General features: G+C 43.9%; 1 protein-coding gene across 2 annotated transcripts in view; it reads left to right on the top strand.

The window, feature by feature from the left end:
* Window positions 1–12,733, top strand: part of fbxo10 (F-box protein 10) — a 97,472-nt gene that overhangs the window by 73,814 nt on the left and 10,925 nt on the right. For both annotated transcript variants that reach the window (XM_068030321.1, XM_068030322.1), the window contains exons 8-9: window positions 14–289; window positions 7,479–7,789. In XM_068030321.1, coding sequence (XP_067886422.1) covers window positions 14–289; window positions 7,479–7,789 — 587 coding nt within the window. The remainder of the gene's footprint in view (window positions 1–13; window positions 290–7,478; window positions 7,790–12,733) is intronic.

The raw sequence follows: 12,733 nt of genomic DNA, 5'->3' as shown, positions 1-12,733 counted from the left end.
AATGTTTATGCAGGTAATAAGGGCTGTGGTGTATGGGTCATGTCCTCCAGTCTCCCCCACATTGCCAATAACCAGATCAGCCGCAACAACATCTATGGAGTGGCTGTCTTCTGTCGTAAAGATGATGCAAATGACTACCTCAACAACCAAGGAGGCAATGAGAATTTCAATGATGAAGGGGAAATCATCAATTGGGAAAATGACTTTGACAGTGATGAAGAGAGGTACACGTCGCACAAGCCAATCACCGTGGCACTGATTGAGTTTAACAACATCAATCATAATGGCGGTAAGTGGGTGATCAAAGTTATAGCAACTTGTGTAAGCAGCTTGTCGGAGATGTGTGACTAATTGATTTCAGTGATTGAGTATTAAATGTCTTCAGACATCCTAAGTGGTCACAAAGCTAGGGTAGGATAACTTAATTTAAAAAGAAATCACAGTTTGGCTGATGGAGAATATATAATGATGGAAAGAGAAAGAAATAGCTATTGGAAATAAAACCATATATTCTATTTTAAAACTTGTAAACTAAATACTCAGATTAGTGAGAATGCTCCTAAAGTTGAAGTCAGGTGGGAGGAGGCTCAAGTGGAGCTTAAACACTGATCTAGACCTGTTGGACCGAATGACCAGTTTCAATGCTGTAAATTCTATGTCTGCTTTCATATTAAATTAAACCTCAGCTTCTCTTTGGGCTTCAATGTTCTTTCTAAAAGAGGTGCCTTTGGTGAGGTGTTTATATAGCCAAATCTCTCATGTCTTGCTCAATGTATATTGGAGGATGAGCTGTGGTATGACAGAGACACTGTAATGTGCAAAATACTGGGACCAATTTTTGCTTATTGGCATAAGTCAGTTCTAAATCACTAAGATTTACTATTCAAATCCCACAGAATGGTAAGGAGTAATTTTGACATGGAGTGATGGTATAAAACAAGCAATATAGGTTCAGCCGCCCATTGTATATTCTCCTGACTTTCGTTTCCATTGACTTCAGCCTGTAATGTGCTAACACCACTCAAAATTTTGGATCAGTCCACTTCCTTGATTATGAAAAAAAAACTTGCATTTATATAGCACCTTTCATGACCACTGGATGTCTCAAAGTGCTTTACAGCCAATGAAGTACTTTGAAATGTTGTCACTATTGTAATATAGGAAACATAGCTGCCAGTTTGCACACAGCATACTCCCACAAACAGCAATGTAATAGTGACCAGATAATCTGTTTTTGTGAAGTTGATTGAGGGATAAATATTGGTCAGGACAATGGGGGTAACTCTTCTTCAAAATAATGTCATGGGGTCTTTTACTTCAATCCGAGCAGGCAGGTGGGGGCTTGGTTTAATGTCTCATCCAAAAGACGAAATTTTCAACAGTGCAGCATTGCCTCAGAACTGCACTAGAGTGTCGGCCTTATTTGCAAATTCTAGCTGGTGTAGGGAATGTACTTGTGCTGTGTGTGCAAAATTGTGTGTAAGTAAAATGTAAAGAGTTGGAGGTTCAGTTTTGGTGGGGACGCAGAACAGGTGGTAGCAGATCAGTTCATTTGGGTGGGGACGATAATGGGAGGCTAATGTGCTACTGCCCTTGTTTCCCTGCTGGAGTTGGAATATTCTCCCGCAATACTCCCTTTCCCACCCCCACCCCCCCCCACAACCTGCACCATCCTCAATAGTAATAGTTCAATGAAAATGTCGCAACAAAGGTGACACAAATCAATAGTTTTTGCCAAGGCTGCAAGGGCAGGGAATTGAGAAGCGATAGTAAAAGGAAACATCATGCCTCTGCACAAGTCTGCAGGCAAGTAACAGAGCACTTCAGCTCCCTGTTTGGCTGCTACTGCTTGAGACGTTTGTCCTCTGCGTTCTATCACCCTATTTCCATAATTTCCCACTGCAGCACATCTGGAAGGAAGCCATGGCTTACTTGAAATTGTGGGTGTCCAGTAGGGTACTGTGCCGTCCGCATGGTACGCCTTAGACATTGCCACATGGACATTTTCAGTTATGTAGAGACTGAGCGGGAAATCATTTTTCTCCATCTGACGAACTCGGAAGCTAATTATCATCCATAAAAATCATTGTTTGTGGTTCAGAATTTCTGTTAAGTAGGAAGACTTTATGTCCATTAGTCTGTCATATTATTCAAGGTATATCCTCATTTGTGAATAGGTCAACATCCTTGATTATTTTTGTGAGGATTTGAGCCGTATAAATATATGGAGAAGGTGCCATCCTCTAGAATATTGGGTTTCAACTAATGCTCTGTTCTGATCCTCATCCTGATTGTTCATTTTGCCACTTATTCATGTCTCTGTAAACCCCTTGTTGGGTTGCACTTGTCCCTGCCTCTGATCCAGGAGGGTAGGGTGTGTTCGACACACACTGATCATTCATCTTTGGCATTCATTTAAGGGCTCGCAGAATGGTTTGCGTCTTTACCATCTCAGCATCTTCCTTCTGGATACTTAACGGTTTCTTCTTTGTATATGTTCTCATCTTACGACTTTATATCTGCAACTCCTTGGAATCTTTTCATGGAACTGTGACCGATGAGGAGCACTAAGGGGCTTTATCCCTTGTGTTAATTGTTACAGGATAGAGGTATTAACTTGAATATTTTATGCTATCTGCTAAATGGGTCTTTTATGGCAGAGTTGATTGTTCATAGGGTGGGTTCCCATCATCTCAGCACTGACTCAAAGAACTGACCGCTTATCCTGTCTCTGCCATTGTTGTAGTAATCAAAGTTGAAAAAGCTATGACACGTTATTGGCACACTGTTCTGATAGCGGTTGATTGCCGTCCTTAAAGACCTCCATTGAGCCCCAAATGCAATATGTTGTCTCCAACTAGGTAAGATGACTGTATTATGTCTGGAAAGCAGTAAAGCAATTTGAATCCAGTAAACATAGAAAATAGGAGCAGGCCATTCAGCCCTTTGAGCCTGCTCCGCCATTCATTATGATCATGGCTGATCATCCAACTCAGTAGCCTGTTCCCGCTTTCGCCCCATATCCTTTGATCCCTTTAGACCCAAGAGCTATATCTAACTCCTTGAAAACATACAATGTTTTGGCCTCAACTGCTTTCTATGGTAGCGGATTCCACAGGCTCACCACTCTCTGGGTGAAGAAATTTCTCCTCATCTCAGTCCTGAAAGGTTTACCCCGTATCCTTAAGACTATGACCCCTGGTTCTGGACTCCTCCACCATCGGGAACATCCTTCCTGCATCTACCCTGTCAAGTCCTGTTAGAATTTTATAGGTTTCTATGAGATCCACCCTCACTCTTCTGAACTCCAGCGAATATAATCCTAACCGACTCAATCTCTCGTCATACGTCAGTCCCACCATCCCAGGAATCAGTCTGGTAAACCTTCGCTGCACTCCCTGTATAGCAAGAACATCCTTTCTCAGATAAGGGGACCAAAACTGTGCACAGTATTCCAGGTGTGGCCTCACCAAGGCCCTGTATAATTGCAGCTAGACATCCCTGCTCCTGTACTCGAATCCTCTCGCTATGAAGGCCAACATACCATTTTCTTTTTTTACCGCCTGTTGCACCTGCATACTTACCTTCAGCGACTGGTGTACGAGAACACCCAGGTCTCGCTGCATTTTCCCCCCTCTCAGTTTATAGCCATTCGGATAATCTGCCTTCCTGTTTTTGCTACCAAAGTGGATAACCTCACATTTATCCACATTATACTGCATCTGCCATGCCTTTGCCCACTCACTCAACTTGTTCAAATCATCCTGAAGCCTCTCTGCATCCTCCTCACAACTCACCCAGTTTTGTGTCATCTGCAAATCTGGAGATATATTTAGTTCCCTCATCTAAATCATTAATGTATATTGTAAATAGCTGGGGTCCTAGCACCGATCCCTGCAGTACCACACTAGTCACTGCCTGCCATTCGGAAAAAGACCCATTTATCCCTACTGTTTGTTTCCTGTCCGCCCACCAATTTTCTATCCATCGCAATACACTACCCCAATCCCATACACTTTAATTTTACATGCTAATCTCTTATGTGGGACTTTGTCGAAAGCCTTCTGAAAATCCAAATAAACCACATCCACTTGCTTCCCCTCATCAACTCTACTAGTTACTTCCTCAAAGAATTCTAGTAGATTTGTCTAGCATGATTTCCCTTTCGTAAATCCATGCTGACTCTGCCCAATTCTACCACTGTTCTCCAAGTACTCTGCTATAAAATCTTTTACAGTGGACTCTAGAATTTTCCCCACTACCGACGTCAGGCTGACTGGTCTATAATTCCCTGCTTTCTCTCTACCTCCCTTTTTAAATATTGGGGTTACATTAGCTACTCTCCAATCTGTAGAAACTGTTCCAGAGTCTATAGAATCTTGGAAGATGACCACCAATGCATCCACTATTTCTAGGGCCACTTCCTTAAGTATTGTGGGATGCATACCATCAGGCCCTGGGGATTTATCGGTCTTCAATCCCATCAATTTCCCCAACACCAGTTCTCTACTAATACTGATTTCTTTCAGTTCCTCTCTCTCACTAAGCCCAGTGTTTCCCAACATTTCTGGTATGTTTAAGTAAATGCTTAACTATATATAGTGGTTCCTGCTAAAAGGCCTTCAAAATACTGTTGAGATAGTGCCCATTATAGTGGATCTGTATAATTGGCAGTATGGATTGCTTTAAGCAAACCACTTTGAAGGCTGAGTGTATTATTCCACAGTAATAATGTAACGTTCTCTCACCTGTTAATCTGCCTCAATAGGCATTTCAGGCATTTTTGTTTTTGGAATGCACTTTGCATGCAAATGGTAGTGGAAATGTGAAGCTCTTTCCTGAAAGGTTGTGTCTATTGAAATTGTTAAGACAAGAGATTGATGAAATTTTGTTGGGTAAGGGTATCAAGGGATCTGCATCAAAGGCAGGTAAATGGAGTTGAGGTACAGATCAGCCATAATCTAATCGAATGGCAGAATAAGCTTATTCCTGTTCCTATGTGGCTGGTGTCCTGTTGCCCTGTGAAGGTGTGGTGGGCCTTCTCTTAAACTGCTGCAGTCTTTGTGGTAATGGTGCTCCCACAATGGCATAATTGGAATTCGCTGAATTTCTATCTAAATGCACTGATATCATGCAGTCAGGTTGGTTATAAATTATTTGTACATCTAGTAACTCTTTACATAGAAACATAGAAAATAGGAGCAGGAGTAGGCCATTCCGTCCTTCGGGCCTGCTCCACCATTCTAAAAAGATCATGGCTGATCGTCTAATTCAGTGCCCTGTTCCTGCTTTCTCACCCTATCCCTTTGGCATTAAGAAATATATCTATCTCCTTCTTGAATATATTTAATGACTTGGCCTCCACTGCCTTCTGCAGTTGAGAATTCTACAGATTCGCCACCCTCTGAGTGAAAAGATTTCTTCTCATCTCAGTTCTAAATGGCATAGCCTGTATCCTGAGCTGTGACCCCTGGTTCTGGACTCCCCAGCCATCGGGAGCATCCTCCCTGCATCTAGTCCTGTTAGAATTTTATAGGTTTCATTGAGATCCCTTCTCATTCTTCTAAACTCTAATGAATATAGGCCTAGTTGATCCAATGTCTCCTCATACGTCAATCTTACCATCCCAGGAATCAGAGAATACAAAGAAATCTTCTTTGCACTCCCTCCATGGCAAGAACATCCTTCCTCAAATAAGGAAACCAAAACTGCACACAATACTGCAGATGTGGTCTCACCAAGGCCTCGTATAACTGCAGTAAGACATCCTTGCTCCTGTACTCAAATCCTCTTCGATGAAGGCCAACATACCATTTGCATTCCTGAGTGCTTGCTTTCAGCGACTGGTGTATGAGGACACCCAGGTCTCATTGCACCTCCCCCTTTCCCAATCTATTACCATTCCGATAATCTGCCTTTCTGTTTTTGCAACCAAAGTGGATAACCTAACATTTATCCTCTCGCCCAATTTGTCCAAATCACATTGGAGCCTTTTTGCATCCTCCTCACAGCTCACATTCTCCCCCCCCACCCCACCCCCTCCACCAGCTTTGTGTTGTCTGCAAACTTGGAAGACTGTGTTTGCTGACAACGCAATCACTAGGTGGCGCTGCACTGACACATGCGCAAATGTAGCCTGTTCCACTAAAACGTCAGTCTGCGATGTTCAGGCAGCTGCCAGGACTAAAGATGGCGTTGCTCAAATAATCACGCAAAGGCAAGGTAAACCCATGACAGCACACAATGGCCGGAGAGAGCGGGGTGGTGGGGGGGTGGTGGAGAGGAGCAGAGCGCACCGGCCGCCACCAAGGTCATCGGCCGTGCTCTCCCCGCTCCTCCATGCTTTCTCCCTTCCCCCACTTCTCCTCCGCTTCCCCGTGTTACATGATGACATCATCTGCGCATGTGCCAACCAGTCCTAGTAATGCAGAATGCAACGCAGAGAGCAGGAGCCTATTTGCACATGTGCGCATTTGGCGCAATCTGATGACTTCAGCAGCTGGCTGCGGTGTCAAGAATCACTTTGAACATGGAAATGTTACATTTAGTTCCCTCACCCAAGTCATTCATATATATTGTGAATAGCTGGGGCCCAAGCACTGATCCCTGTGGTACCCCACTAGTCGCTGCCTTCCACATGGAAAAAGACCCGTTTATTCCTACTCTCTGTTTCCTGTCTGTCAACCAATTCTCAATCCATGCCAGTATATTATCCCCAATTCCATGTGCTTTAATTTTGCACACTTACCTCTTATGTGGGACCTTATCAAAAGCCTTCTGAAAATCCAAATACACCACATCCACTGGTTCTCCCTTATCTATTCTACTAGTTACATCCTCAAAAAACTCCAGTAGATTTGTTAAGCATGATTTCCCTTTCGTAAACCCATGCTGACTTTGCCCAATTCCGTTTATGCTTTCCAGGTGTTCTGCTATCACATCCTTTATAGTAGACTCTAACATTTTCCCCACTACCTATGTAAGGCTAACTGGTCTGTAATTTCCTTTTTTTTCCTCTGCCTCCTTTTTAAATAGTGGGGTTACATTTGCCACCCTACAATCTGTAGGAACTGCTCCAGAGTCTGTAGAATTTTGGAAGATGACCACCAATGCATCCACTATTTCCAGGGCTACTTCCTGCAAGTTTACACTCATACTCTATTGTCCCCCTCTTAATCAACCTCTTTGTCCTCCTTTGCTGAATTCTAAACTGCTCCCAATCCTCAGACTTGCTGCTTTTTCTGGCAATTTTATATGCCTCCTCTTTGAATCTAATACTATCCCTAATTTCTTTTGTAAGCCACGGCTGAACCACCTTTCCAGTTTTATTTTTGCGCCAGACAGGAATGAATAATTGTTGTAATTCATGCATATGTTCTTTAAATATTATCCATTACTGTTCCAACCTGTGCATTCATTATTACTGTAGTTTCATGTGCTGACTCTTATTTCTTTTTCCTCTAATTTCTTTTCATCAGCTGCTGGACTCTACATAAAAAGCAGCGAGACTCTCAACATAATAGCCAATGCAGTCCATGCCAACCATGACAATGGGATTGCAGTTTATCAGAGCAGTCAATTCACCCACATCACAAACAACAGCATCACCTGCAACAGTGTAGGTGGAGTTCTTGTAGAAGCAGGGTGCAAAGTTGAACTTCGGGGGAATGGTATCTATGACAACAGCAGCCATGGTGTTACCTCAAAGGGAGAAGGGACTGTCCTGGAGAATGACATCCTGGGAAACCATGGATGTGGTTTGCAGCTACTCGAGAATGCAGACATGAAGGTGGGTTCTGCATTAGAATTTTTAACTGTCTTTAGTGACTTTTAAAGACCAGACCATTATTTTCTATGAACATACAGCTGCAGTATCCAGAATATACCTCTATCTATCCATCTTGCCTACTTTGGCTACATTATTCGTCAGTTAAAATATTGTGTTCTTTTTTTTTAAACTATAGTAAGTGAGTTATGTGCTGACACCAAGTATCTGACCTCCAGTTAAAATTGGAGCCAATTAATTATTTTTGAGATGAGTCACTGTTGTTTTATAGACAAACACAGCAGCCATTTTAGACACAGCAAAATCCCACAAACAGCAATGACTAGATAATCTGTTTTTAGTAATGAAGGTTAATAAATACTGGTCAGGACACTGGGAGAACTGAACTGCTCTTTGAATATAGCTGTTGGATTGTTTGCATTCACCTGAAAGGTCAGGTGGGGCTTTGGTTTAACATCTCATTAGAAAGACTGCACACAAGTGTCAACTAAAGTTATGGGCTTAACTCCTAGAATGGGGCCTGAACTGATGCCTTCTGGCTCAGAAACACAAGTGCCATAGTCAAGGCTGATATTTGCAGATGTTCATAGAAGAGTGAAATTTTACTGTTATGTGCTAACCCCCCACAGGAGGCTGCATTGGCAAGAACACTGCTGCAGTTATAGTATAAGGATGTTGAAGTGCATCCTCACACATTTGTGATTGTTATATTTTTATTTGGCATGGATCCTGGCCCCTCTGTGTATAGTGCTGCTTTGTAATGACAACATCTGCACCTCCTGCCAAACTCTCAAGTCGCTGTAGCTGCAAATGTAAAACAATAACTTAAGTTTTAAGCTGCTGCTGCCCTTTAAATCTGGCAGCTGTTTCAAAATCCCTGAAACCATTGCCCCGCCACCCCTCCCCTTGATACACCTCCGAGTTGGAGCCCAGGGCACAGATGAAAATTGCTGAAACCCTAAAGCGCACTTGGCTGAAAAAACATGAGTGGATATACACCCCAGATGTACGTTTGTGGGTGGTGCAGTATCTGGTTTCTTTAGTAGAGGTAGGAACAGAAACAAACAGGCCTATTCACCTGCTGACAACTCTCAGCGCTGAATCCAAACATTACTGTAGTAGACACTTAAGTTGTGTTTATTTATGACCCGGGCTGTCCTACTGAGTCAATTGCTAGGGAGCTTTGTGTGCCAATGTGTTCCTGTTTTATAATGGTTTGAAAAGTGTTGTTGGTATGTTTATAAGGGTGTTGCCGAGCTTGTACCTTTGCAGTAACATCAAACCTAGAGCCTCGCCATAAACAAAAGCTGTCTTTCCAGGGCATAATCTTCTACTTTTTGTGACTGCAGTAAATGGCAGGGGTGAGAGTAGCCAAAGAACAAAAGGTCTGAAAATTAGTAGCCAGAAGGCAAAAAAAAAACTACTTTTTTTTGGACAAGGAGTCCTGTAATTATAGCACTGTTAATGATCTGTAATGAATGGAAATGCTTCCCGGCCACTTCAACTGTGTTTTCCCTTTGTTTATCTTCGATTCTCGTTAAGACGGTGGATCAATGCATTTGTATAAAATCACCAAATTGACCAACATTTCAGCATTTAGTACATTATGTAATTATGAAGGATGAAGTAAATTTTAGCACCAGAACTGCCAGTTCTGATTTTTTTTTAAAAGCCCACTGGTAAACCACAAAGCTGCCCCGAAGGTCAGAAGCAGCAGTCCCTATTCACAGCAACTGACAGTGAAATTGACAGTTCTGATTTTTTTTAAAGCCGATCTTTTGGGTCTGAAGGTCGGAAGCTGCAGGATGTCCAACCTTTTTGCGTGAGGGGCCACATTACAATTTTTGTCGTACATAGGGCGCCAGTGAGAAAATTTTGGAAAGATAAAGGTTATAGAAATTTATTTTACTATTAATCAAAACAACAAAAAATGTATATTTTTGTAAACATACTTTAAATGAGAAGACTAATTTATTGACTGACTTACTTTCTCGTCACTATGTTGAACACAGTTACCTGGAATAGGTTTTGCTTGCACAAGTAGTCAATGTCTGCCCACACAATTAATGTAGTGATGCGGAGTATTCCAGACAGATGTTCCTGTCAGGAGTGATCTTGATCGCGTTCTCTCCCCCACCTCCCCCTCCAGACTCTCTCTGTCTCTCTTTCCACCCCCCCCCCCGCGTGTGTGTCTCTGTGTTTCTCCCGCACTCCCTCCTGTCTGTGTCTCGCTCTTCCCCCATGTGTGTCTCTCGCTCCCTCCCCTCTCTCTGTCTTTTTCTCCCCACCTGTGTCTCTCTTCCCCTCCGCCACCTCCATGTCTCTCCTCACTCTCTCTGCCTGTGAGTCTGTCCCCTCCTCCTTCTGTCGCTGTGTCTCTCTTTCCCCCCCGTCTCTGTCTCTCTCCCTCTCGGTTTAGGGAGTGAGGGGGAATGGCTGCTGCAGCGGAGTGCGAGAAGAGGGGCCAGCACACAGTCAGAGGCGCAGGGTGGCGCAGCGCTGAGGGAACACAGAGCAAGAGAGAGAGCGCAAATGGGTTAGTCAATCAGTGCTTTAAACCAGCACCAGCTCCCTCTCTCTACCACCGCCACCTCTCTCACTTTCCTCTCTCCCACCCCTCTCTGCTACCTGGGCTGGTGCTGGTTTAAAGGGCTGCCTGACCCACTCGCGCTCTCTTTCTCTCTGCCTCTGGCTGTGTGCTGGCCCGCATCCTGCTCTCCCCTCAGCCCCTCTCTCCCTCCCCACCGCAGCAGCCATTCCCACTCGCTCCCTAAACCATGTGAAAACAAGGATGGCTGATCCCAGTGGCCTGCACCATGAACCGCTAATCAGCACTCGCCCTGCCCAGGCAGCCTGTTCTCAGTGACCAATCACAGACAGGGCTGGATTAAAAGCTTTGGTGGGCTGGAAAAAGCCAATGGTAGATTTCCAGAACCTGAATGTTGCAAATCTGCCATTTGGCAGAAGTTTTTCATCCATGAAATAGGGATCAAGGCTCCTACCGAAAGCTTTTTTAAAAATATATTTGTCTCAGAAGGCTGTCAATTTAATGATTTTTGAGTTAGAAGGGAAGGAATTACTTGCATTTATATGGCGCTATTCACGACTTCCAGACGTCCTAAAGTGCTTCACAGCCAATGAGATACTTTATTGAAGTACTCTATAAGAACAAGGGTGACTGCGGTGACTGCAACAACTACCATGGAATCTCCCTGCCCAGCACAGTGGGGAAAGTCTTCACTCAAGTCATTTTAAACAGGCTCCAGAAGCTGGCTGAGCGTGTCTACCCTGAGGCACAGTGTGGCTTTCGGGCAGAGAGATCCACCATTGACATGCTGTTCTCCCTTCGCCAGCTACAGGAGAAATGCCACAAACAACAGATGCCCCTCTACGCTGCTTTCATAGATCTCACCAAAGCCTTTGACCTCGTCAGCAGACGTGGTCTCTTCAGACTACTAGCAAAGATCGGATGTCCACCAAAGCTACTAAGTATCATCACCTCATTCCATGACAATATGAAAGACACAATTCAGCATAGCAGCGCCTCATCAGACCCCTTTCCTATCCTGAGTGGCGTGAAACAGGGCTGTGTTCTCGCACCTGCACTGTTTGGTATCATCATCTCACTGCTGCTCTCACATGCATTCAAGTCTTCAGAAGAAGGAATTTTCCTCAACACAAGATCAGATAGCAGGTTGTTCAACCATGCCCGTCTTGGAGCGAAGACCAAAGTACGGAAGGTCCTCATCAGGGAACTCCTCTTTGCTGACGATGCTGCATTAACATCCCACACAGAAGAGTGTCTGCAGAGACTCATCAACAGGATTGCGGCTGCCTGCAACGAATTTGGCCTAACCATCAGCCTCAAGGAAACGAACATCATGGGACAGGACGTCAGAAATGCTCCATCCATCAATATCGGCGACCACGTTCTGGAAGTGGTTCAAGAGTTCAGCTACCTAGGCTCAACTATCACCAGTACCCTGTCTCTTGATGCAGAAATCAACAAGTGCATGGGAAAGGCATCCGCTGCTATCCAGTCTGGCCAAGAGGGTGTGGGAAAATGGCGCACTGACACAGAACACAAAAGTCCAAGTGTTTCAAGTCTGTGTCCTCAGTACCTTGCTCTCTGGCAGCGAGGCCTGGACAACGTATGTCAGCCAAGAGCGAGGTCTCAACTCATTCCATCTTCACTGCCTCTGAAGAATCCTTGGCATCAGGTGGTGAGTCGAAGAGACTTAGCAGTTGGCAGGAAAAACGACAGAAGTGCAGGAGAGAGCCAACTGTGTAACAGTCCCGACAGTCAATTTTTATCTGCAGCGCCTGTGGAAGAGTCTGTCACTCTAGAATTGGCCTTTATAGCCACTCCAGGCACTGCTCCACAAACCACCGACCACCTCTAGGCACTTACCCATTGTCTCTTGAGACAAGGAGGCCAAAGAAGTCACTGTTGTAATATAGAAAAATGGTGTAGCCAATTTGCAAACAGCAAGATCCCAAAAATAGCAACAAAATACATGACAAAATAATCTGTTTTAGTAATGTTGGATAGGCCACCAGCAGAACTCTCCTGCTCCTCTCTGAACAATGCAGCGGGATCTCTTATATGCACCTGAGAGGGCAGGCAGGGTCTTGGTTTAGCATCTCATCAAAAAGACGATGGTTCGAACACTGCAGCACTCTCTCCATACTGCTGTGAAATACCAGCCTGGATTACGTATGGAAATTTCTGGAGCAGGGGCTTGAAAACACAGTCAAAGTGCTATTACTGAACCGCGACTAACACCTTGGTTGCTACGTATGTACACAAGTTCCAGATTTTCATTTCTAACCATCCTTTTTTTCAAGTATTCCATCTGACATTACAGCTGACTCTTATGAATTCAAAGTTGCTTTTGATTCAAAAAATTTGAATTATCCATTAGTTTGAATTATCTACTTGAAATA

The sequence above is a fragment of the Heterodontus francisci genome, chromosome 4 (assembly GCF_036365525.1).
Source record: "Heterodontus francisci isolate sHetFra1 chromosome 4, sHetFra1.hap1, whole genome shotgun sequence".
In the NCBI taxonomy this organism is placed as follows: Eukaryota; Metazoa; Chordata; class Chondrichthyes; order Heterodontiformes; family Heterodontidae; genus Heterodontus; species Heterodontus francisci.
Note: the sequence above shows the minus strand (reverse complement) of the source record. Positions and strands in the feature narration are given on the sequence as shown.